We start from the raw sequence: 27,971 nt of genomic DNA on the forward strand, positions 1-27,971 counted from the left end.
GCCCAGTTAAAAATCATAGAATTGTAGATACTTACAGCACAGGAGGCGGCCATTCGGCCCGTTGTGCTTGTGCTGGCTCGTTGAAAGAGCAGTCCTGCTTAGTCCCACCCCCCCGCTTTTTGTCTGTAACCCTATAAATTCCTCCTCCTCAGATACCTGTCCAACTCTCTTAAAATTATTGATGGATTCAGCTTCCACCACCTTTTCAGGTCGAGTGTTCCAGATCCGGACAACTCAGTGAAAAAAATTCTCCTCATCTCCCCGCTAGATCTTTTGCCAATCATTTTTAATCTATGGCCTCTGGTTATTGACCCACTCGCCAGAGGGAATAGTTTTTCTCTCTCTACTCCATCAAAACCTCTCATCATCTTGAAAACCTCTATTAGGTCACCTCTTAGCCTTCTCTGTTCCAAGGAGAACAGTCGTGACTTTTCCAACCTCTCCTCATAACTGAAGTTCTTCATCCCTGGGGACATCCTGGTAAATCTCCTCCGTACCCTTTCTAAGGCCTTTACACTTTTCCTGAGGGGTGGTACCCCAGGATTGTCCACAATACTCCAGCTGAGGCCTAACCAGTGATTTATAAAGTTCGAGCCTGATCTCTTTGCTTTTATATTCTATTCCTCTATTTGTAAACCCAAGTAACCCAGATGCTTTTTTAACCACCTTATCAACTTGCCCGGCCACCTTTAAGGATTTGTGTATCTGGACACCAAGGTCTCTCTGCTCATCTACACTTTTGAAAATCGTGCCATTTATAGTTTACTGCCTTTCCATATCAGTCCTCCCAAAGTGCATCACTTCACACTTCTCCACATTGAACTCCATCTGCCCTGCTTCTGCCCATTTCACCATCCTGTCTGTCATCCTGAAATCTACAGCTGTCCTCATCACTATCTACTACTTTGCCAAGATTTGTATCATCTGCAAACTTTAGAATGCTGCTCCCTGCACTCAAGTCTAGATCATTTATAAAAATTGAAAAGATTAATCGACCCAAAACGTACCCTTGGGGAACACCACTGCAAACCACCTCCCAGTCTGAAAAACATCCACCCACCACCGCCCTCTGCTTCCTGTCACTGAGCCAATTCCATATCCATCCCGCCACTTTCCCCTTAATTCCATGGGCTTCCATCTTATTAACAAGCCTCCTGTGTGGCACTTTGTCAAATGCCTTTCCGAAAGTCCATGTATACAACATCTATTGCACTACCTTGATCAACCTTCTCGGTTTGTGTGCACATTTTGGCTGTTGCTCCGGACACGAGTCTATTATCTCTATCTTCCTGTTTCTTTACCACTCTCTCCCCTTTCTGTCGTTTTTAATGACTCCCCTTTAGGTACTTTAATTCTCTGTCTTTCTTCTCTCTTGCCACCATCCCAAGCATAAATCTCACTTGAGCAAGCCCATGGTTACCCTCTGTGCCTGTCCTGACATTCTCAACAGACCCATTGTGGCACCCACTGCTGCTTCCTTAAGAGCAGTAACCTCCCAAATGCCCCACCCGACCCTCTCACCAATCTCCTCACCCAGCACACCCACTAGGGTTAACTGTGGATGATCATATTGACGTCCTGGCTTTGACTGAAACTTGGCTTATGGGTGGCAATACCATACCCTTACCGAACCTGCCTCACTTGGCTATACTAACTGAGGCAAGACGGTGGGGGGGGGGGGAGCCAACCCGCTCCCAGGAGGCGGGTTGGCACTTTAAATATGTTAATGAGGCTGGAAGTCTCCGATTTAACCTGCTGTGCAGGTTTAGCAGTGCCCTCCCAGGGTTCCCGGGCCTTGGGATTCCCGGCAGCTGCAGCGAGGCAAGAACAGCCTTCGGGGAACAATCCTTGTGGGCCGGGAGCTTCCTCCCAGCTCCCCTACCATTGCCCCCCACACCAACTTCCTCCCCGCAACCCCCCATCCCCCGGAGTCAGGGATCACACCGCTCCGACCGGGGATTGGACACCCCCGCGGTCGAGGCTTGCGGCCTCCTCAGTGTTACCCACTCAACTGGAAGCCAGCCTGGAGGAAAGACCACTCTAATATCTATCCGTGATGTTACACGCACACTGTAGAGTGCCGTGCAGGAAAACCCGGATTTACACGTTCTACTGGTCCCCCCACCCCCGCTCCCAGCGGCTCCAAATGTAAAAATTCCACCATCATCGCTCAGCCTGCACATTGAGTGACTTCAATATTTATCTCTGCTCCCTTTGCCCTCTAAAATTCACGGCCTTCCTGCTGGCCCTAAATATTCCCCTCCATAGAAATTCACCAAATATATACACAGCCACCCCTTGGACCTCACCATATCTCATAGCCTCTCCACTCCCGTGGTCTCAATCATCGGGGAGGCTGCCTATGGCCACTTCTTTGTATCATTCATCATTCACAACCCCTAACCTCTTTCAACTCCACTTCCTTCTGTATCCTCACCTAGAAACAAACTCTACCAAAAGTCACTCACAACAGCACTCAAACTCTCAACTGTCTAGTGTTTGGCCCTCCATTTGCCATAATACCTCGTTAGGTGTTTATTTGCTCAATCACTCCTTCACTTCCACCTTCAATGAATTCATTCCCATCAGAAACTTAATTGTCACCCACCCTTGTTGCTCCCCGCCCTCCAATAAGGTCACCATCTTCATTTACAAGTGCAAGGAACGCAAGCTTGATCATATCTGCACACAACTCTCAGCCATCGCTCATTGGATCAGTTTAGACCACATCAAGCTCTCTTGGTCCTCACTCTCCTCTGTCACACCACACACTACTCTAAGATCATGTTCAAGAACCACCGCACACTACTCTAAGATCATGTTCAAGAACAAAGATACGAGAGTCTTCTTTCCTCCATTACCTTAAACCCCCCATCCTCTCACCTGTGCAAGCAGCTCAGGTTTCTTCAATACCAAGAAAGAGACTCTCCATTTAGCTGCCTCTACAACCGTTCTCCTTGCACACCAAGCCAAGCCCCCATTCCCATTAAACTCCCGACCACCTAGTTTCCCTTCCTGACCCCCACGTTAGCTGACATTGTTACCCAACTATCTCCCCATTCAAAACCACCATCAACCATGTCCTCAAAATATCCACCATGCCTCTTCTGTCCTTGTAAACGACCACCCCGTCTTCAACATCCCTTTCCTCTCTGAAATCCTTGAACATGTCGTCAATAAAGGCTAAAAAAAAAAGGAAGAACTGCAAGTAGTGGAAATTTGAAATGACTGGAAATCCACAGTTGTATGGCATTCTGAGAGGTACAGCCCTTAGGGCCATCAGTACCGACACCTTGCAATTTCTGGTAAGACTGAAAAATAAAACCTTGACTGGCCGGTTTAGATCCAGAATATACGATGTATACTTTGTCTAATCTAACCTATTTCTTTGGAAACTGTGGTAGCCAAACATGCAATGCAATGAGCGAAGAACCTTTAGCTGGGGAAATATCAACGGCTTTATACAATGCAAAGGAGAACACTGCCAATCTTTATCATGACAACATTTTCATGTGATGGCTTACCCAGAACCTATTAAGTCCTAATGTGTGCGGAGAATGCAAGACAAAGTCATTATTTACTGGTTATTCAATAGCTATTTTAATCAGAATCAACCCGGATTAGAAATGAACCCAGCCCAAGAAGCAGGATGAAGAAATCAAATTGAATACTACAACCACAAATATTTGAGAATGCCAGCCAGATTTCTAAAAGTGAACACTCGCAGTTAGTCGGTCAGTAACTAATCAGACATGTGACTGCGGAAACTTAACCATCTTTACAGATCGCAAAATAGTGATCATTGACTACTTTTAACTCACCATCTTTCTTCAGTGAAACATCTCTACCTCTGTGCTTCCAGGTGATGGTAGGTGGAGGTGAGCTGACAGAATCACAAATGACAATTGCATCATCACCCACTTTGAACTCTTGTGGTGAAGGGGCATTCCTGAACTCAAGTTTTTCTGTTAAAAAATAAACCAAAAGGTGCAAAACACAGAGTAAGGACACATTTTTCTTATTTATTCCTCCTCTCCGGGCCAATTTTGTCCCCTTTCTTCCTCTTACTCGGTGACTCAGATGGATTCTTTTTTGATTTTCAATATTTAAATATGTTGAAAACTTACTATTTCATTATATTAAAAAAGTCACGACAACCCCGAATAGGTTAAATAATGGTATGCTTAAGAAAGAAAGCAGACGGCGATCAGGATGGCAGCTTTGTGTTAGCCCAGATATTGAGAAGTGCGCAAAACTATTTTCAAAGAGCGAATGCAGAATTTTTCATAGCCGCCCTTGAACTATTCTTCAAGGAGAACTTCATAGCTGTTACTTTTGGATAAACAAAGCCTTCAGCAATCTGTCTTCCTGAACAGTGGCAATCAATGGGGTTTAAGTTCGGGAGCGCCCCCACCCCCCACACAGCGTTATTCCCCCCGTGCACAAATGAAAATGTCCGAGGAGCTCTGGATATTGGGTCTCAGACCTCATCGTAATGATGATGGTGCTGCGAGAGGAGGCAGCATCAGGTAAGAGGTCCTGGTTTGGGCTGACTATAAATGTTAATGGATTTTTTTTTAAAGTAATCCTATCCAAAATAAATACAAAAATAATTGTTGAGTGCCTTACGATAGATCTTGACGTTAACCGTAGCCTCGGATTCATTCCCGTCCTTTGAAGTTGCCACACATTTGTAAATGCCAGCGTCATCGATGATAGCACCGTAGAGGGTCAGACTAGAAGATATTTCATTTACTGTTGCAACAGCAATGCGTTGCTGATTTGGATCAATTTTGTCACCGTTAGGCAGATACCAGGAAATGGTGCTGACATCACCAGTCACTGAAATAAAAAAAAATGAGTTAATGAGGTACATATATTTATCAGTATATGAAAACTTGGCTGTTTAAAAAATATACAACTCTTTAAAAGTTCAGTTGGCACCAAGCTCTAGAGTTTATTAACCAGAATGGATCGGCTATATCCTTAACAAACATAGCCTGCTAGGTGGATGTGCAAATCAAACATATCCATTAAATAATCAGAACCATCAAAATCTGAAGGTTGGACATCTCCACCACCAGATTAACTTCTCACAGAATATAGATGATTTGATTCTAGCCTATCTCAGAAAGTCTTTCTGCTTTCTAAGTTATGGATACTTACGAGAGGGGTTTACCTGATGGGTTTCAATGAAATGCACAAGGTCCAAGGTCCAGATTTAGGAACAGCTTCTTTCCCAGGGCTGTCATCCTACTGAACTCCACAAATAAACACTAAAGCCTGCACATCTGCCGATGCACTTTATTCACTTTATTATGGTCATATTTATGCTAATATATATGTACAAATGTATGTTGAAATGTTTAAGTGTCCTAATCCAAATTGTACACTCTCGGGAGCCGCAAGCCTACATTTCGTTGTACTGCACTTGTGCACTAACAATGACAATAAAAGTTGATTTGATTTGATTTGATTTGAACTTGATAGCCCCAAAATATACACATACACTGTACAATTTATGCTAATAATTGATGTGGATGTGCTCAAAGCATTTCATCAGATAATTATTAATTGCAGAGGAAACAGATTAGAAATAATATGTAGCCTGGAATTTTGGTCCATCTAGGAGGTATCCACAGTATGTAAGTTGCTTAGTTTCAATTACAGGGAACTCTCGTTTAAACGGCACCTATATCCGGAATTCTCTATTAACCGGCAAAATTCATATTCCGAAAACACCTCAATAACCGGATATGTTGTCGAGTCCGAGTCTCCCGCGGTGGCCGTGTTAGTCAGTGGGGGTAGTTCGCCAAACTGCCACTACTCGGCTTCTTGGCGCTGTCGGAAGTCCGAACACCTCAATAACAGGAGTCTGACTCCCCTGCGCTGCCGGGTGTACCCAATTATTGTATACTGCACATTTCTTGATTTTTAAATTTTTGTTTGTTAAAAATAGCCTCGGTAGATAACGCTCTCCGTCATCCCGAATTCTTAATCAACCGGCACCATCCCGGTCCCGTCGGTGCCGGATACCAAAGAGTTTCCTGTACTTATTACTTATACGCAAGAACAGTTTAATAGTTTGTTTTTATAACATACTGTTCAAACTAAAGAATGTAGACTAGAAATTGCTGTTCGTGACATCAGTAAACATGTGCTTAATGTCTTTGTATGACAATCCTCTGTCCACTATTTTAAAGGATTGGTCAAACAATTTAAATTGGAGAATAGAGTAACGTTCATTTGTTGATATTACCAACAATAATCTCTAGGTTGCAATCTCTCATATTTTGATATTGTTGAAAATACAAATACCTAACTTACTAGTGAAGGTGCCACATTACAATTTGAACACCGATTAAAGTTATTTAATTCTAAATATTTTGAGAGATTCACTGAAAACGTCCATCTGTAGAGTGCTAATACGATACTGGAATCCAACCAGTGAACCTAACCAGGCACCTGTTGTTTATCAATCTACATTGATAAATCTTCTCTGGGCTCAACCATGGGCCATTCAATATTAGTGGAAATAGAAACTGTTTGCTGATAAGAATTGGCAGTTCTCTTTACTCCCCCTCTTCAAATGGGTTAAATCTGTACTTTCACTGGACTAAAGTATTGTAGATTTGTTGGATAAACACACAAAGGAGACAAATTCACATCTGTGTAGTAGTTGTTGGAATCATTTTCTAGTAAAGCAATTCTGTTGTCACAATTCCACATCTACAGAGGTACCAAGAGACTATCACTAAAAGAGATGCCATATTTCAGGCTCTCTGCTTTGAGTGTTATATAACAACAGTCCAGATATCTGGGATTTGATGGTGGGCCTGATGCAACTCATCTTGCCCATGCATGTTTTACACAGCAGAGGTATATTTCTGATGGATACACAACCAGTTTTAAATGGAATAAATTAAAATGCAATATAAATGTAAAATTCTGGTGGGAAAAGCAGCGACAGTATAATAAACTACCATCAGCTCCCCCCATGGCAAAACAAATAAATGGCAACATCGTCATGGAAACCAAGCAGAGGCCCCATTAATCAGAGCTGAAATAATCATATGGCAGTGCTGTTAGTCTCACGTCAAAATGTGCACATGAAAGCAAACTCAGCATATTATAAATAAATAAGCATTAAAAAAAAGTGAAGTCTTTATGGAAACAGTCCTAAATATGTTAGGTATGAGAGGCCAGTAGTACTGAGCTGTTAACTAGGAGAAATGGTTTCTAATTCCAGCCTCCATCCAGTAGAAGGAATTGCCCAGGTGTAGTCTCTCCCCCAGGAGATGGCATCGGTGGAGATGCCTATCAGCTAGGTAGGCCATCTGTCCTGATTTAAGAAATACAGATAAATGAAAAAGGAAATCGAAGAAAATTAGCAAAGTAATTTATGGCTAAAAATTTTGCTCTCTAGCAGGACTCAACACACTGCTCAATCAATGAAAAATATCTGCACAGAAAAGGTAATAAGGCTGTTCAGCTTACTGTTTGTATCTCATTGTTACCAAAGAAAATTGTGCTCCTTTGTTGAAAGGCTCATTAGTTCTATTCAGGAAATTCATAATTAAGTAGCAGCAAAAATCAACCTCAGTTTTCTTATTTCCTGTGGTTCTTGTTTTCAGGCATAAGAACGTCTACCAAGTCTAAATTAGGTACCAGATGATCACAAAAGACCTGTGTTTAATTTGGTGAGAAGCCATGTGAGATTTAAACAGCATAGCATAGCCACACGAGCAAAGGCCCTGGGCATCGTAGATCTCAGCGAGCTAAAGGCTATTTTAAGCAAGAGTGATATTTAATATGTTGCAAAGCAAATAGTAATTCAACAGTAATTTGTTTACTCGATGTACTCGTTACACTGAATTTATTATTTTATTTAATGACTGGAGATCATGAAACAAAATAAAGACCACTCACACCTTGTTAACTTGCCCTCTGTTCTGAACAGTACTTAAGGATAGTTTCATAGAGGTTATGAGGGGGGCGGAAGAGAGAATAAGAAATTCACATTTATACAGTGGAGTTTCACAATAATTTATACAGTAAACAATCTATAGCAAGATGCACAGGCTAACACTGTCTAGCAAGGTGCACAGTAAACAAGTTAAAAAGACGCAAACCACCATTTTGTAAGTACACAAATACCACATTGTAGTGAGGTGCACAATCAGATAGCATGCTATGGTGAGATGCGCAGTATGGCAAGAATCTGAGTTACTCTAAACTTCACGTATTTGGGAATTCAATGGGACTTTCTTATGCAAGAGTACTACTTTTTTTTCTTAATCTTAATGTAAATTCAGCCTTGACTGATGATTTCTCGTAGATTTGCGATGACATTGCTGGTGGATAATTAGGAGAGGAGAATGCAGTGTTTCGTCTAGGTGACCTGCACTGAGCAGATGTTACTGCTCGGTTTCTCATCAAAGTCTTTCAGTTGTTTTTTGAAAGCCTCATTTATCTGCTGGAAGTGGGCATGGAGCCTGGACGCACTCGGGGGTGCGCTGCAGGCATGCTAAGCTGAGGTTGGACAGTTCAGCTGTATTGTTTGTGGAGCAATTTGTGTTTTCTAGATGGAACACTTCTAGGGGGTCAAGGAAACGTCACTGCTGCTGCAGCTCATATGCCCATGTTGGGGGTGCCCAGTATACATTACAGTGTGAAGTGGGCAGAGGTACATGAACGAGCTACACTGTGGTCATTGAGTGTCTCTTTGTTACTTTCTTATTGTGTCTATAACTCTCTTTTTTGTCTATTTTTCTCTCTCTCTTACTCTCTCCCTCTGTCTCGCTTACTGTCCCTGTTTCTGTTTACCTCTTGGCTAAGTCTCACAGATTTCCATTACTCTGTAACTTTTGCCAGCTGTATCCTTTTCACCCAGTGACCTCTCACAAAGGGACCAGAGTTAGAAAAACTGGAGGGAGCATCCAAAGCCATTACTGAACGGAAAGTAACTGGGGAGTGCACAGCAGCAGGGTGATTTACATTTACAAATTCCTATTTTTTTTAAAAAATGAGTTAATTATGAAATAAGTTATTTTTAGGCGTACTAATGGAATGACGAAGGAAGTGTCATGGTGGCTATATGTTATTTATAGATATATAATTTTTTTGAATATGATTAGTCTGTGTTGTGAATTAACCAATTAGGAATTTCACCAGGGAGATGGTTCTTGGACTGAACTGATTGAAAGAACAGTGTCCTCTGGCATCTGTTTGATTGAAGTTTTGTGATGGGATTGCTGAAAGGCATAGCAGCCCATTGTTATCCAGCCTGGTCAGAGTGACTTTAAGACGCACGACCACACAGATGCAAGGGCCCTGCAATTCCTCAGGGGTGAGCCAGAATCTCTCTAGAACTCTGGCAAGAATCTGACAGAATGAGAATACAGCAGGGACTCAGTTGCACCAAGTCTCTGTTCTGATGAAAGGTCATCGACCTGAAACATTAACTCTGTTTCTCTCTCCACAGATGCTGCCTGACCTGCTGAGTACTTCCAGCATTTTCTGTTTTTATTTCAGATTTCCAGCATCCGCAGTATTTTGCTTTTGCACCAAGTCTCTACCTTTTCCAGGATTTTCCAGGCAGCCTTGTAGGGGTGGGAACCTTCGCCCGTATAGCAAATGATTTCGGGAGCAGGGACTCCCTATGCTGGGAGATACAATGGGCAGGATTTTCATTGGGCCGTGGAGGCGGGATTGGAGGCGTGTGGGGGGTTAAAATCCCGAAATTGGGGGTCCTGAACCTATCCCGCCCCAACCCACCTCCATGCCAGTTTCAAAGGAGGTGGGTACCCGACCCGCACTGGTACCTGCCTCCCCGAGGCGGGAAGGGGATTAGTGCCAATTAACTGCCTGTTAACAGGTAGTTAACAGGCAGTTTTTGGCCTAATCCCTATTTTTAATGTTGAAGTGTGGGATTCCCGACGGCTCCAAACCACGCCAAGTTAGAGGAGGCGGACCGTCGGGATGAAGGGCTTGGAGAGGTCGAGATGTCCAGTGTTCAGGTGAGTGATGGGTGCATGAGTGCAAAGGTAAGTGTGTTTGGTGTGTGTAAAGTGTTTAAAGAAGTTTTACATACCTTTACTTACCTTTACAGCCTTCCTTCCTTCAGGTCTCGGGAGTCCCTCATCTCACCGGTACAGAAAGCAGAATGGCTGCGAGCTGTCAAAAATTGCAGCATTCAGCTTTCTGTTCTGGGAAGATCTCTAAATCATCCTGAGAGGAAGGAATTAACTTAGTGTACAGATTGTCAGTGTTTGATAGCTTCAAAGAGCTGTCAAACGCTGATATTTCATCTGTCAAAAGCTCTTGACAGATGAAATGTCAATCTGTGATGTCACCTGTTGCCGGGTGGCCCTTAATTGGCCTGCTGAGCCCGCTGGGTGGGCTCAACAAGGTCAATCTAGTCAAAATCGCATGGGTTGGCTAGAACTCGATGGAGGCGGGACTACAACCCCAAAAGCTGTAGTCCCACCTCCTACCCAACTCCTCAATGAAAATCCAGCCCAATTTCTCTGGCTCAGTCGAGACCTAGTGTAGGACTGGAGGGCAGTAATGCCGAGTGAGAGGAGGTGTACTGGCCTCGTGATGGGTGGAAGTGGGCCCCACCAGGGCAGGCTCATTGCTAAGGAAGCAGCTGGACCCATGAACACTGGGAGATTTTTTTTTCCAAAAGTTGGAACCAGTCCCTTAATTGGCGGGAGGGGGGGCATGGCATTAGGAACTGAGGGGAGATTCCATGAGGCCAGGAAGGTGGGGTGGGGGGAGGGAAGTGTGTGCTGAGTAATCCCGGCTCCCACGGCAACCAGGCACTGGATTTTTGGGGCTGGGTGGGGCAGGCGGACAGCAAAGATACGCACATAGTATCTTAAGCACCCATTGGCCCCATGCAAATTGGGTGACCTCCAGCAGGGTAAGCACAGGAGGGTGGGGAGTCCACCAGCACCATCCTAGAGTAATTAGGATTGCAGCCCGCAGATCTTCGAGGGCAAGCTTTTTGATAATATAGCTTAGTGCCGGCGGAGCTATGAAGGAGCGGAGTACGGCTGGATCTTAGAACAATTCAGTGGCAAAAGCAAACCACAATTTCTGAACCTCCCCCGAGACTTGCTTAGTTTTCATCTTTTGAACTATCCAGACGAGCCAATTTGCCACAGAAATCTGTATTGTTCAACTCTTGTAAAGCAATTCTTTCTGTCTCCGATATTAAAGCACTGCATGGAACCTGATTTAGAATTCCTGGAGATGTTGTATTTTGTTAAATAACTTCTTACATGGAATAAGAAGTGTAGGGTCTGGAGGTGATTTGCATAACGGGAATCTCATTTTACAAGTTTCCAGAAATATTTTAATTACATTACTATAAAACGTTTTGTGTCCAGTATGCAATTATATTATGAAGCACATTTTCACACATGTAGGGAAATCTGGAATTATTTCCCCTAAAAGGCTGTGGATGCCGGGTCAATCGATAGATGTGTGTTAGGTAAGGTTATTGAGGGATATGGAACAAAGATGGGTAAAAGGAGTTAAGGCACAGATCAACGATGATCAAACTGAATGGCGGAACAGACTCGAGGGGCTCAATGGCTTATTCCTGTTCCTATGTTTGAACACACTAGTGTATGTTGGTGTGTGCATATTCCTGTGTTACACAAGATACTTTTTCTCCCTCACAACAAAAGCAATTAGCCAATGCAATTTTCTCTAAATATCTTCTGTCCTCTCCCAAAAGCGGTGACTCAGACAGCTGCATGAATCCACTGCAGCATGAATCCACAGGAGCCGTGAATCCACAGGAGCCATCAGCCTCCCAGCGCCTCGCCCAAGTGACCACTCTTTATGCATGAACTTGCACGATGAATACCAGCAGGTTGTTTGATTGTGGGAGGGAGGGCGAGCTAAAGCCCTGACCTGTCCTCGGACAAATGTCCAAACACACACATTTCCATCAGCGATCATTAGGCAATGATTCGGACTGGCTCACTTTTCCCGCCCTGGTCTGCTGACATCCAGATCAACTGTCGTGCCGCCACCGCAGTCTGTTACAGACCAGAGATCAAACTCCGGACCTTCCGAGTCTGTATTTCTCAGTATTACATCATTCCTCTAATCAATGAAATTCTGCAGCATTGTTCAGTGTGCTCTTTTTATCTTTTGTTAAGTTGGAAATCTGAAATACTGATGCCTAAAGACACACTATTTGATGCTGCACTAGTAGTTGGTACTAAAGTTTTCCTTTGATCTTCTATCGGCGTATGACAGTGAAGATCAAAAGAAACATTTTGATTCTGACACGAATAGCACTATGACTAATGGTATTCCAGCAGCAGTCCAAAGTATTCTGAAAATTCTGAAGCAACTTGCTAAACAATGGTTAAGTAACCAAGAGAATACCAATTACTTACATATTTGTTAGTAAATTTCAATGGCCCAACAGTATTGAGGTCATCCAAAACTCAGCTGCCCATGTCCTAACTCGCACCAAGTCCCGTTCGCCCATCTCCCCTGTGCTCGCTGACCTACATTGGCTCCCAGTTAAGCAGCGCCTCGATTTCAAAATTCTCATCCTTGTTTTCAAATCCCTCCATGGCCTTGCCCTTCCCTATCTGTGTAATCTTCTTCAGCCCCACAACACCACCCACCCCCCAAGATATCTGCGCTCCTCTAATTCAGCCTTGCGGAACACCTCCATTCAGTCCGTAAAGGTGACCCCGAGCTTCCGGTCGCCTGTCACTTTAATTCTCCGCTCCACTCCCACTCAGACCTCTCCGTCCTCGACCTCTTGCATTGTTCCAATGAAGCTCAACGTAAGCTCGAGGAACAGCACCTCATCTTTCGATTAGGCACTTTACAGTCTTCTGGACTCAACATCCAGTTCAACAATTTCAGACCATAACCTCTGCCCCGATCTTTTTTCCATTTTTTTTCTCTCTCTCACATGGCAGCTGTCAATCATTCTGCCAGTGCCATTTACACTTCATCTAGAGCCATCTTTTGTTTCTTAACTTGTCCCATTACCATCTCCTTTTGCCTTGCACCATCATCCCTTTTGTCTCAATCTCTCCTGCCTTCCATCCTATCACAGACCTTCCCTTTTGTTCTTTCCTCTCCTCCCCTCCCCCCGCCCCTACACTTGCTTAAAAACCTGTTCCATCTCCAGCTTTTTTCAGTTCTGACGAAGGGTCATCGACCTGAAACGTTAATTCTGTTTCTCTCTCCACAGATGCTGCCTGACCTGCTGAGTATTTCCAGAATTTTCTGTTTTTATTTCAGATTTCCAGCATCCGCAGTATTTTGCTTTTGTATTATAATTTATCCTCAGGTGGCTCGGTGTCAAATTTTTTTGTCATAAAATACTCCTGTGCAGCGCCTTGGGACGTGCGAAGCGAGAGTCGGCGGGAATCGCAGAGCAGAGCGGCGGCGGCAGTATAAAAGGCTCCAGAGACCCAGGTAGGCCTCAGTGCGGAGCGAGAGTCGGCGGGAATCGCGGAGCAGAGCGGCGGCGGCAGTATAAAAGGCTCCAGAGACCCAGGTAGGCCTCAGTGCGGAGCGAGAGTCGGCGGGAATCGCGGAGCACAGCGGCGGCGGCAGTATAAAAGGCTCCAGAGACCCAGGTAGGCCTCAGTGCGGAGCGAGAGTCGGCGGGAATCGCGGAGCACAGCGGCAGCGGCAGTATAAAAGGCTCCAGAGACCCAGGTAGGCCTACCAGTCTGCAGTCTCCGAGCTCAGAGGGAGGGAGAGAAGTAAAAAATAATTGAAGTGTGATGTCACCAGAAAGCAGGTAAGTGATTGGTTGGTGAGTATTTCTCTCTTTTAAACTTAAACTCTGTGGTTTATAGTTACTAAGGTCCCTCTGGTGTAGCGGGGACTGTTGGTAAACCAGTTAACTGTAGTGTAATTAGTGGGATTGATTGATTTAATTTAATTTCAATTAATTAAAGGGTAACTCATGGCAGGACAGCCCGGCCATGTGGTTTGCTGCTCCTGCGATATGCGGGAACTCAGGCACACTTCCTGTGTCCCTGACAACTACGTGTGCAGGAAGTGCATCCAGCTGCAGCTACTGACAGACCGCATTGCGGCACTGGAGCTGCGATTGGATGCATACTGGAGCGTTTGCGATGCTCGGGACGTCATGAATAGCACGTTTACGGAGTTGGACACCACAGGTAGAGGTTGGACAGGCAGAAAGGGAATGGGTGACCAACAGGCAGAGTACTAGGCGCAGGCAGGTAGTGCAGGGGTCCCCTGTGGCCATCCCCCTCTCAAACAGATACACCACTTTGAGTGCTGTTGGGGGGATGGCTTATCTGAGGAAAGCAGCAGCAGCCAACTTCCTGGCACCAGGGGTGGCTCTGCTGCACAGGACGGGAGGAAAGAGGGGTAGAGCTATCGTAATAGGGGATTCTATTGTAAGGGGAATAGATAGGCGTTTCTGCGGCCGCAAACGAGACTCCAGGATGGTGTGTTGCCTCCCTGGTGCAAGGGTCAAGGATGTCTCCGAGCGGCTGCAGACATCTTGGAAGGGGAGGGTGAACAGCCAGTTGTCGTGGTGCATATAGGCACCAACGATATAGGTAAAAAGCGGGATGAGGTCCTAAAAGCGGAATATAGGGAGTTAGGAGGTAAATTAAAAAATAGGACCTCAAAGTTAGTAATCTCAGGATTGCTACCAGTGCCACGTGCTAGTCAGAGCAGAAATAGAAGGATATTTCAGATGAATACATGGCTAGAGGAATGGTGTAACGGGGAGGGGTTCAAGTTCCTGGGACATTGGAACCGGTTCTGGGGGAGGTGGGACCAGTTCAAACTGGACGGTTTGCACCTGGGCAGGGCTGGAACTGATGTCCTAGGGGGAGTGTTTGCTAGTGCTCTGGGGAAGGGTTTAAACTAAAATGGCAGGGGGTTGGGAACCTGAGCAGGGAGACAGAGGAAAGGGAAACAAGGATAAAAGCAAAAGATAGGAAGGAGAAAAAAAGTGGCAGTCAGAGAAATCAACGATTTAAAGCAAACGTGGCCACAGTAAATAATAATTCTAATAGGTCTAAGAGCGTTAAAAAAACAAGCCTGAAGGCTTTGTGTCTTAATGCGAGGAGCATTCGTAATAAGGTGGATGAATTGGCTGCGCAAATAGAGGTAAACGAATATGATTTGGTTGGGATTACGGAAACGTGGCTCAAGGATGGCCAAGGCTGGGAACTCAACATCCAGGGGTATTCGATATTCAGGAACGATAGGCAAAAAAGGAAAGGGAGGAGAGGTAGCATTACTGGTTAAAGAAGGGATTAACACAATTGTAAGGAAGGATATTAGCTCTGATGATGTGGAATCTGTATGGGTAGAATTGAGAAATACTAAGGGGCAGAAAACGTTAATGGGAGTGGTATATAGACCTCCAAACAGTAAGACGGAGGTTGGGGATGGCATTAAAAGGGAAATTAAAGAAGCGTGCAATAAGGGCACAGCAGTCATCATGGATGACTTTAATCTACATATAGATTGGGCTAACCAAATTAGTAAAATACTGTGGAGGAGGAATTCCTGGAGTGTTTACGGGATGCTTTCCTGGACCAATATGTCGAGGAACCAACCAGAGATCAGGCCATCTTAGACTGCGTATTATGTAACGAGAAAGGATTAATCAGCAATCTTGTTGTATGAGGCTCCTTGGGTCGGAGCGATCATAATATGATCAAATTCTTCATTAAGATGGAGAATGAAGTAGTTGACTCAGAGACTGGGGTCCTAAATTTAAATAAAGGAAACTACGATGGTCTGAGGCGCGAGTTGGGTAGGATTGATTGGGGAATGTCACTCTAAGGGTTGACGGTGGATAGACAATGACAAACATTCAAAGACAGAATGGATGAACTACAGAATTTGTTCATCCCAGTTTGGCATAAAAATAAAACAAAAAAGGTGACCCAACCGTGGCTAACAAGGGAAATTAGGGATAGCATAAGATCCAAGGAGAGGGCATATAAATTGGCCAGAAAAAGCAATAATCCTGAGGATTGGGAGCAGTTTAGGATTCAACAAAGGAGGACAAAGGGATTAATTAAGAAGGGGAAAATAGAATATGAGAGTAAGCTTGCAGGGAACATAAAAACTGACTGTAAAAGCTTTTATAGATATGTAAAGAGAAAAAGATTGGTGAAGTCAAGCGTAGGTCCCTTGCAGTCAGAATCAGGGGAATTTATAATGGGGAACAAAGAAATGGCAGACCAACTAAATACATATTTTGGTTCTGTCTTCACAAAGGAGCACACAAATAACCTCCCAGAGATGCCGGGGAACATACGGTCTGATGAAAGGGTGGAACTGAAAGAAATCAGTATTTGTAGGGAAATGGTGTTAGGAAAATTGATGGGATTGAAGGCCGATAAATCCCCAGGGCCTGATAATCTACATCCTAGGGTACCTAAGGAAGTGGCCCTAGAAATAGTAGATGTATTGCTGGTCATCTTCCAGAACTCAATAGACTCTGGAACAGTACCCATGGATTGGAGGGTAGCTAATGTTACCCCACTATTCAAAAATGGTGGTAGAGAAAAAGCGGGGAATTATAGACCGGTAAGCCTGACATCGGTAGTGGGGAAAATGCTAGAGTCCATTATAAAAGATGTAATAGCAGAGCACTTGGAAAGCAGTGACAGGATCGGACAAAGTCAACATGGGTTTACAAAAGGTAAATCGTGCTTGACTAATCTACTGGAATTTTTTGAGGATGTAACTGGTAAAATAGATAAGGGAGAACCAGTGGATGTGGTGTATTTGCACTTTCAGAAGGCTTTCGGTAAGGTCCCGCATAAGAGATTAGCGTGCAAAATTAAGGCACATGGGATTGGGGGCAAGGTATTGACTTGGATAGAGAACTGGTTGGCGGATAGAAAGCAAAGAGTTGGAATAAACGGGTCGTTTTCTGAGTGGCAGGCAGTGACTAGTTGGGTACCGCAAGGATCGGTCCTAGGACCCCCAGCTGTTCACAATATATATTAATGATTTAGACAAGGGAATTGGATGTAATATCTCCAAATTTGCAGATGACACAAAGCTGGGTGGGAGGGTATGCTGTGAGGAGGATGTCGTGAAACTCCAGTATGATTTGGCCAGGTTGGGTGATTGGGCAGAAACATGGCAAATGCACTATAATGTGGATAAATGTGAGGTTATCCACTGGTGGCAAAAACAGGAAGGCAGATTATTATTTGAATGGCAATAGATCGGGAGAAGAGGAAGTGCAAAGAGACCTGGGTGTTCTTGTGCATCAGTCGCTGAAGGTGAGCATGCAGGTGCAGCAGGCGGTTAAGAAGGCAAATGGTATGTTGGCCTTCATAGCAAGAGGGTTCGAGTACAGGAACAAGGATGTCTTGCTGCACTTGTACAGGGCCTTGGTGAGACCGCACCTTGAGTATTGTGTGCAGTTTTGGTCGCCTTATCTGAGGAAGGACGTTGTTGCCATGGAAGGAGTGCAGCGAAGATTCACCAGGCTGATACCTGGGATGGCAGGAATGACATATGAGGAGAGATTGTGTCGATTGGGCTTATACTCACTGGAGTTTACAAGATTGAGAGAGGATCTCATCGAAACCTATAAAATTCTGTCAGGCCTGGACAGACTAGATGCAGGAAGGATGTTTCCGATGGCCGGGGAGTCCAGAACCAGGGGTCATAGTCTAAGGATAAGGGGTAAGCCATTTAGGACTGAGATGAGGAGGAATTTCTTCACCCAGAGAGTGGTGAACCTGTGGAATTCTCTGCCACAGAGGGCGGTGGAGGCCAGTTCATTAAATATATTCAAGAAGGAGTTGGATATATTTCTTAAGGCTAAAGGGATCAAGGGATATGTGGAGAAAGCAGGGACGGGGTACTGAATTTGGATGATCAGCCATGATCTCATTGAATGGTGGAGTAGGCTCGATGGGCCGAATGGCCTACTCCTGCTCCTATCTTCTATGTTTCTATGTTTTCCTACGTTAATGGTGCTATGTAAATACAATTTGTTGTTGTTATTGGAAGAAAGCACAGAATCTTAGACCAAGTCCTGCGGAACCTCTAATACAATCAGAAAATACTGGTTGTTGCGTCACCGGCCTTCTGGAATTAGAGATCCATTAGTGGTTGTCACCCATATATCCGGCATGCCATCTGCCATTTAATTTTCAAAATAGGCCTATAGATTTTGTCAGAGGGCATTTGACAAATGCATTGTGCTGATGAATATTGTAAATTAAAATTAGATACATTCAAAAATACAGCAAAATAATTTACTGTATACTCACAAAAGTAAATTTTTAAAATGATATAATTTTGGTGCAAAACTTGACTCCAAAGAATAATATGCACTGAGTAAACGGAGGGATATCTGGAGAAGGTGATGTTCAATGGAAGATCGTTTCATCAACAACCATCTAACATTCAATCTAAAAACCTTCAAATGAATGAGCAATTTCCCTGATTTAATCATTACATTTAACGTGCTAAATCACTGTACAGTATTTTCTTTCTAATTAAGTCGCCGAACATTTAACACAGGCTTTGTTCAATCAGAAGCAACCATGTCAGTTGAAATTTGCCAGTCATTTTTCAAACTGCAGTTCTGTTGTGCCTATTTTTAATTCATCCCCTATTGAAATAAGCATAATTCACTGCATGTTTGTGTTCATGAAATCTTAAACGTATGATTAAAAAAAAAAAATCTCTTCTATATTACACTACCAGATCAATAATAAATTAAGCTAAAATCTCTCACGGCCAATCTGATTCCTTGTATTAAATCTAATTACATGTACTGTTAATAGCATATATATAAAGGAAGATTTTCCGCTTCTGCACATCTGGCACACGCTAGGAATGCATATCTGGCAATTATGCACCCCAGTTGATGGTTTTCCACCCATTAATTTTAGTGACCAGAAGATCACAGGCTGGAGGCGCACTTGATGTGCGTTCTCAAGCCTGCGTCAGGAATGCCAAGGCAGAAAATCTCTGCGACAATGTGATTTTTCAGGAGTCTCAAGTTGGTGCTTTTTGATGTGAATCAGTTATTACATCTGGTTCAATGCAGGATATAGATTGTGGTATCAATGAGCCAAGTGACTGTTGTGAAATCTCACAGTATGGCACTGTGTTGTGATCTTGTCTGGTACAGCACTCAAAAGCACAAAAGAAATTCAAACTACAACAGATGGAGACTGAAGAGAAAATGTCTTCTTTAGGTTCTCATTAGTCAATGCTGCAGAGGAAGCCTCACTATTAAATGTTGGGTATTCCTTGAGGAGTACAAATGATCCATGACTCATGAATTATGGTCTTGCATGGCTATAAAAGTGCCTGTAAATTACAATCCCAAGTGAAATATTTGGTTGATGCTATCGGTCTGTATTCCCTTGCAGACTCTTGACACGTGCGTGGAATAGCTTTATGTGCTAGAATGTCACATGCGCTTTCTGATTAAGTGCTAAATATCACATGTGAGACATCATTCCTATTTTTGCCTGTGCGAAGGATAAATCATTTCAGGAATGGAATGGCGTTCAAGAACAGCCTGCTCTTTCCCGGGTCTCCTCCGCTCACTCATTTCACTGTAGGTTCCAAAGATTAGACCAGCCTAGAGTTTAAACATTTGGTTCAGTTCAAGTGTGCAAAAATCTGGATTGCATGAAACCATATTAAAACCACCAGTATAAATCCTCAATTTCTCTACAGGATCCTGGCAATGGTATTCTGTATAGGCTTAGGAGTTTGTAGCTTGTGAGCAAAGATCTGTCCATTCAAGTAAAGTGATCCACATGAAACAATAGGATTGGACTATGATATAAACTTCTAACAATCTTGGGATCAAAATGACATACCACAAGCTTCACTATTGTAGTGTATTAGTGAACATCAGATGAATCCAAGAATTGTGACATCGTCCACAACTCACTCCAACGCAACCATTTTATAGCACTTATATAGTGCTGTTCAAGGAGAAAAACAAGTTGATCTGATAGTGTTATTGAAGAAAATTGAAGAATGACTTTGCTGGTTGAATGATGGATGTTTCTGCTTTTTTATGTGCCTATTATTTCTCCATTTGGTGAGTGATCTCTATTCTGGCCTAAGCAAGTCATTTTTTGTCTTTGTGATGGCCTGTGTGTGTTATTTGAATTACTAGCTTTTGGAGCCTTGAATCCATTTATATTATTGTGCTTTTGGTCTAGGTCTATGATTAATAATCTGTGTTTTATCTGTATTGTCTTCTCTTCATTAGTGTCACTTAGGCTGTTGTAGATGTTGTGGGAATCTGTGTGACTGGACATGTTGCTGTGGATTATCTTGTGGAGGTTCTCTCACTGTATCCTTCGTCTTTATATTTTTGGTGGCATTGCTTACCTGTACAATCAGAATGCAATGAGTTATATTGCGGTTAACGCCTATTAGAGGCAGGGTGAATGATCTATTAATTCATTAAAAAGCAACTGAGGCAACAGAGAAAATGAATGAGAGTGTGAGAAAAGAGTTAAAAATGATCAGGGCAGCATGAGAAGTTGGCCTGAGTTACAATAAGTGGGTTGAAAAAAGGACTAGGACCACAGGGGCCACAGTAAGGGAGCTGAGAGCACCACGGGCCAAAATAAGTGATTTATAAGTGGACGGCCCAAACTAAGTGAGGTAAGAGAGGTTGGGGATCACAGAATGCGGCAGAAGGACCCAAGGGCTATACGGAATCTTTTTTGAAATAAATTAATTTTATTTGAAGCTGGATAAAATGATTGATTATTTTCTATTCAACAGCTTAGTTCCCATTGGTTTGGTGTACCTAATGCTAAGTTGGAGCTTGGAGATGGACTTTGCGAGGGCCAGGGCTGGGAGTTAATCATGTGCCAGGATCAGTCACATTGATAAGTAAAATACATTTGGTTGCATTAGAACATACTTGGCTATGATTAAGAACGATCGAGAAATGTGACAAAAAAGAGCCGACAGGAAGGACTGTAGAAGTTGCAGGATTACAGGAAATACTTGCTATATGCAAAACTTCCAATTTATAATGAGCAAATTTCCCATGGGGTTGCTCACAGTGGGTCAGAGATTTCAGTAAATTGTAGAAGTTTGACAGTTATAGTGTAACAGGAAGTAAGTGCGACACTAACCAGAAGTAGGGGCTGTACGTAATACATATGATACATTTTATATATATTTTGGAGATGCAAATGTCTTCAGCCACAGTCTTCTGAGAACGAAGTCATGAAACAAGACGAAGAAGTGCAATAGTAGTTTTGGAGAAAGTCTTTTTGGCCTAGAATTTGGATCATGCAGCCTCTGCTTTTCGGGCAAATAAAAGGTGCTAAAGGGTCCAATACGGCCTGTGCGTGTTCATTCCACGCCAGGAGAGCACTGCCTGCCTTGGTTTGTGACCGCTGTCCCAGCCATTGCTGCTGTCACCCCATCCGGCAGGAGAAGGCTTGGCCACTCGGGTCCTTGCCTTATGGATTCGCACACTCGGCCTGAGCCAGGCTCGAGCTCCAGCTTGTCCTTGGCAACCGCCGCCATTGGAACACGAGCCCCAACAACCGCACATGGCTCCCACTGACAGCGCGCTCCCAGTTGCGGGAGAACAGCAGCAAGGTTCATCCTTCACTGGATTGTGATCCTTCCTGGGCGTGGGCCTAACTGTATATCAAATGCACCCAACTGACGTTTGTTCAGGCCCGGCATCCTCCTCGCTCCCCCCACCCCTAGGGACCTCTGCCCTCGAGAGTGCAAAGAACAACAATGAGGCACATCTGTGATGTTAGAGGGAAGTACCATTAGGACTAACTTATTAAGCTACAGCTCTTCAGTCTTGAAAACAGATATCTCAGAAAGAACATTGTAGAAGTACACAAGTTGCTTAATGGGGTAGAGAAGATAAACCCAAAACAGTACTTTGAGGTGTGCTGGGGCAGTAGGATGTGAACTGTTTCAAGGTTGTGAAGGGAAAATGTGAGAGACATCAGCAAGCATTCCTTTACAAAGAAAGATCAATTGCAGCAATGGGTTGCCAGGAAGAGTGGGCCAGGGCAATGGATTCATTTAAGAAACATTTAGACACAGCTGTGGAAGAGAGGAAGGTTAGTATTCTGGAAGGATAAAATCAAATGGGCTGAACTACCTTCTTCACCTTAATCTATCTTGTGATCTTATGGTTATAAAATAAAAGTGTGTGTCAGTGTGTCAAGCCAGAGGGGGGCCCAGCACTATAATCAATATCTCTATACTGGAATTACACGGAGCTGGTTATTGACAATGCTAGTGCTGTCCATCAATCTACAGCATGCACACTGTGATGAACAAGTGCTGATAAACAGTGACTTGTTATAGTAGACAGCACTTGTTAAGATTCACAGAGTTAACACTTCATTGTGCAACAACATTATAAACCCATTCGTTAGAAGAATTTGAGAATGTATTTACACATAGTGCACTGAGGATATCTTTCCCGTAGTGAACCAAGTGGCCGTGGGTTGGTAAAAATCAGCAACACATACACAGTCAACAGGAGGCATCAAACAAAAGAGTAGGTGGTTCACTCACTGGAGCAGGGCAGACAGGTTTCATCACGCAGTAATGTAAGTTTTGTGGTGCTTACCTATCTGTCACCTCATTACTTAGGGGAATGTTGCCCAGGTTTTTTGATCAGCTGCTCTGCTTGATTTTTGCTGCTGTAGAAAGTATCTATGCAGTTACAATCATCTTTTTGTTATTGTGCGCTACACATTTATTTATTTTGCTCACCTTACTGTAAATGATTGACACGGCTTAGATAACTTACCTGTGCATAGAAAAAATTTGGACTCTCCCACACTGACCTCTCCTTGGGGTGGCATGATATCAACTTGCAGTGCGGCTGAAAGAGGAAAAACAAAAAGTGAGAAAACTCCGACTACCAGTGCGTCACATGGGCATGCACAAACTACGAGTGCGACACATGAACACACACACACGATCAGCAATTATATGGCACCTTTAATGTAGAAAGACAACATCAGAAGTACCATGGTGAATGGAAAGCAAAAGGCTAGACACATGAACTCACGTACCAGTGTGGCGTGAAGATACGAAGACTACCAGTTTGATAAGTACACAGACACACAAATACACAAACTACCAGTACAATGAGCAAATGCAACTCCTCAGAAGGACAAAAAAACTAGAAACCACTGTAAACAGCCTGATGGTCTTTATAGGGCTACAACACTTCACAGGTTCATCTCTGACCCGTGCTTCCTTCAAGCTTGACTTCATTCAGGGAGCGCTGGATCAACAGATTTACAAATATATCTTCAACTTAAAGATGTTCATTCGTATTTCATATTTTATTCCATTGGTGCGGCTGGTAACTTCACGGTCCATAGGTTTGTTATGTTGCACATGGGAAATCAAAACAAATTCTTTCTACCATAAACAGAAGCAGTGCATCATGTTAGACGTCATGTAAAGATGCTCTTCAGGAGAGAATTTTTCCCCCCCACTTACTATATATATAGGCCCTAAAATTCTGTAGGATACATAAAAACAGGAGTTGGCCATTTGACCCCTCGGGCCTGTTCCACCATTCAGTAAGATCATGGCTGATCTTTTACCGCAAATCCCCTTTCCTGCACTATCCCCGTATCCCTCGATATCCAAAATTCTTCTGATCTCCTGACAAATCTCCCAAAGATTGTCAAATATTCTGGAGAAATGGCACAAAGGGCCATTTTTAACAGTTTCTGGGAGTTCCATCGATCTCCTTTGAAATTCCAGATGATATACGCTTCCCTCCCACATACTGCCAGGTCTAAAAGATGGGCTGGGGATTTATTGGCAAATCTCTGTAATCCCGCTCTGTAACAAGAGCACGAGCACAAGAAATAGTGACCTTTAATGATCTGTGCAACAGACCTCTGCCAACTACATCACTCCCCCTTCTGGGTGAAGCACTATTGTGTAATGTCAAACCAGTAGAGTAGGGGATATAAAAATGACAAATATTATTTATAAAACAAAATTCTGCCATATTAATATATTCAGCAAATGGCCGATCAAATTATGTTTTAACACCTTGGTGCTTAACTTCTATGTTACTCGATAAAAGCTTCGCGTAAGAGTGACTTAGGAATTTTATTTCAAATGTCAATCCTTTTTTGGGTTGGTTCCTTTCATTTAATGTCATTTCTTTATGGGTAGGAGGCTGGGTTTGATATTGAGGAGATACTGTGATCAAATCTAATGATCTGCTTACTGTTGAACCAACTCAGGCCAGATAATGTCGAAAAGATCCATTACAGAGCCTGGAGTACAAGCAGTGTGCGGCTCAGCAATCTTTTTCTCTTTTGTTTTAAACACTCTCAAAATATTTTTTTGAATTAAACATGATTTTTTAATTCATTAAATCTATCTTAATATTCTGAATATAGGTGGCAGAGGTCAGCTGCAGCATGAGGAGTCTCGGTGGTGCTCAGATGGATCTACTTATGAAGCATACCGTTCAGATGGACAGATTCAAAATACCATTCAGCCTGCGTGGGTAGACTGCAGGGATATTGCTCATTTCAGTGACATCTAAAATGTCTTCTGCTTTCATTTCATCATATTGGCTCTTTAACCAAGGCAACGGGGACGGGCATGACGCCTTTACTTCTGAGATACAGCACAGGGAATGTGTAATGAGGGCCTGTGTACATTCTCCCTTGGGTAAAGCGATTCTTCAGTGCTGCTGGTTGCTGCAGTGGCTGTCATTTCGACCTGTGCAATGAGAGGACTCGGTCTCTGATCTCATTTATCTGCAGGGCAGCTACTTTCCTCAGCTAAGTACTGTAATTAAGTTCTACTCAGAGAGGCTAAGATAGCAATTAGGCATCGACAGTCTGTTCGGATTCCAAATCTAACATGGACAAATAAAAAAAAAAGAATTCTTTGCAATTCATTGTAATTTCTGGTTATTATAATGCTTCAGCCGTCAGTATATTTCATAAAGTGTTCTATTAACAGTGAAACCTAACTACATCTGAAATTATATTAGCTATGCTGGGTCATGAACCCTTGTATTAATAAATGTTACGGTAGGTTCAAATAAAAATAACTTTTAATACATGTTTAGAATTACAAAAAGACAATTATAAGCACACTGCCTGCAAGATACAATAACTGCTCAACATTTCCATAACGCTTCCAAATAGTCCATAAAAACAAGCAGAAACTCAAGTCCAAAAACAAAATGAATCATTCTGAAAATTTGCAAGGATTATAAAACATAATTCTGTCATATTAATATATTCAGCAAATGGCTGGTCAAAGGTTTGTTTGAATGGCGACATTTAGCTCTGCTGTCAGTTGATGTGCAATGGCTTTGCCTCGTGATTCCCCCACGTACCGAGTTCCTGATCTCTGCCGCATGTGCAGGGCGAGGCTCCACGCAGAAACTACGGGGCTTCCGGAAGGAGGAAGAAAAGGAATTACTGAAGCACCACGCGCCCTCCCCACAGCCACACGTCACGATTTTGTATTGCAAATTGACCATGAATTGGTAGTTATCATCTGTTGTACAATGATAAATAACACACACTGACCAGCAGTTAAGCTACTATAGAATACATTCATTTAGTGGGATTTAGGCATTTGTCATCATCTTAATTTGTCGACACACTAAAATGTGTTTTATTAACCATCTAATTTATTTATTTTTACTAAGAAAACAGTGTTTCATTCACAAATTTAATAAAACTTGCAATTCCATAGATACAGCAGCCTAGAAATGATTGAGTGACATTATCATGAGAATGCTCAACACCTTCAAGATAGTGGAGAGAGAAATTTCATGTGTTTGTTAAACATTTGTATGATAACATCACTCCGTAATTTCCAGGCGACTTGACATTCAGAAATGTACAGCAGGTAACAATTGCATTTTGTGGTTTCCAGCGTTATTTCTTGAATTGTAATCAATCACAGAATTTTCAATGAGTTAAAAAAAGGTTTGATCAAATCAGTAACACCACCTTATACACATACTTTTCTATACAATTACTGCAATATAATATATATTGGTATTTATTAGTCAGTTAAACACAACAGTCCATAACACTCTCCATCAGCTTGCCCCCATGCTAGCGTTGGCTGAGTGCCAAGAACAGGTCTAACATCCTACCCCTCATCCTATGCAACACAATCACAGTTGCAATTAAAGAATCCAGAGATTATTTAGCGCTTTTAAAAATAGGAAAAAAATCCCAAGCTACTTCACAGAGGAAGAAAGGAACAAGCCTAAGGGAGAGTTAGTAGAGGTGACCAAAAGCTTGGTGGAAGAGATGGGTTTTGAGAAGGTTTTAAAAGGTGGATGGAGAGGTTTAAGAAGGAGCTTTGCAGAGGGCTGAATGGTGGAGCAGAAAGAAGGGGATACACACAAGACCAGACTCAGAGGACCACAGAGCACGGTAGGAGGCTTAAAACTGGTGACGGTCGCATAAGCTGGGTGGGTGAGGCCATCGAAGGATTTATAGCTAAGGAGGATGGCAATTTTAAATTGGATGCACTGGGTGACAGGAAGCCAGTGTAAGTCAGCAAAGTGATGGGTGAGCAAAGCTCAATACAAAATGGGACCAGTGTGGCAGAGTTTTGGATGAGTTTCAGTCTGTGGAAGATGGAGATCGGGAAGGAGGGCACTGCATGTTGTTGTAAGAATTCATATAGTTAAAACTGCTTGCAGCCAGGGAACAAGTGGAATATGAATAGTTTATTTTGCTAAAAGCAGACAGTTTTATATTTGTGACTGTCTTTATGTCAAACAATGTCAGAATTCCTAAATAAATAGGATGAAAGACTTTTTAACAATATACTAAAGGTTGCCTTAAAATCTTTCACTATTCACTCAGACACCTGGGAAGAAACAGCCACTGACCGACCACGATGGTGTTAGGTCAGCCAGGTTGCTGTGAATGAGTTGGAGGTTGTGAGGTTGCGAGATCTGACTGCCAAACACCTGGCACATAAGGCAACTCATCTGGCTTTCAAGGCGATATGTGCAGCCGTATGTGCAGGTCCAGGATTGGGCACTTTGCCCATCAGCACATCCACAACAAAAGACACTCATCCACTGATTCGACAGGACACTTCATCAATAACAGTTCGCAATGAACGATACCTCTTGTTTCACCACTATTTTAGGGTTTTCAGAAGAAGGGACTCTAGAATGAAGATGGTAGGCTTTCATTTATTAATTATGAATTCTTCATGTTTGTAGCCACAAACTATCACAAGAGCACAGTTTGATTTGCTCTCAAGAGGGTAGTGTTGTTTTCTATGTATAACATATAATGTGCTTGTTCTTTTTTATTTGATTATTGATTATTCAGCATTTATTTTGCTATGTCTTTACTTTCTTTGTTTCAGTTTTGTTTACAGTATATGCAACAATTTTTACTTCATTTTCTCCCTTCTCATTGCTTTCTTCAGCTTTGGTTTTTTTTTGGTGATTTTGCAAATTTTCTCCTGCACACAGGTCATTTTGAAAGTGCATTTCCTCCTCTGTAAGCTACCTCCCATCTCACAACACGCATTGCTTCCGCTTTGAGGGGACACGTTGAACAAGTATTTGACCTGCTCCTGGGCTTCTGCCAGCGCATTACTGAGGCAGATACCACGAGTCGCACGGGATTTGCCTTCGCTCCTTTCAGGGATGTGTGTACCCTTTTTGTTAAACTGTCCAGTTCAAGCTGGGAATGCATATGGGCTAGAAAATGCAACAGGGAACACTTTACATGCAGGTGAAAACACTGAAGCACCTGTAGAGCACTCAATGTGCTACATCAGAGTGCTGCAGAGAAAGATGTACAGTGCACAATGACTGCAAATGTTGCGACACAAAGAAACTGGGTCCATTTCTACTTTTTCACCATTACTGTCATCTTATTGATAATATGTATCATGTAGACTTCAAACTCAAAGAA

The 27,971-nt window shown here is 42.9% G+C and overlaps 1 protein-coding gene across 19 annotated transcripts in view; it reads right to left on the bottom strand.

The window, feature by feature from the left end:
- LOC147100348 (neural cell adhesion molecule 1-like) overlaps window positions 1–27,971 on the bottom strand; it is a 576,064-nt gene that overhangs the window by 209,751 nt on the left and 338,342 nt on the right. For all 19 annotated transcript variants that reach the window (XM_085967961.1, XM_085967951.1, XM_085967957.1 and 16 more), the window contains exons 2-4: window positions 22,817–22,891; window positions 4,630–4,842; window positions 3,822–3,965 (exon numbers count right to left, since the gene is read on the bottom strand). In XM_085967961.1, coding sequence (XP_085824087.1) covers window positions 3,822–3,965; window positions 4,630–4,842; window positions 22,817–22,891 — 432 coding nt within the window. The remainder of the gene's footprint in view (window positions 1–3,821; window positions 3,966–4,629; window positions 4,843–22,816; window positions 22,892–27,971) is intronic.

Source organism: Somniosus microcephalus, chromosome 26 (genome assembly GCF_052327205.1).
Source record: "Somniosus microcephalus isolate GS21.2 chromosome 26, FLI_Smic_1.0, whole genome shotgun sequence".
In the NCBI taxonomy this organism is placed as follows: domain Eukaryota; kingdom Metazoa; phylum Chordata; class Chondrichthyes; order Squaliformes; family Somniosidae; genus Somniosus; species Somniosus microcephalus.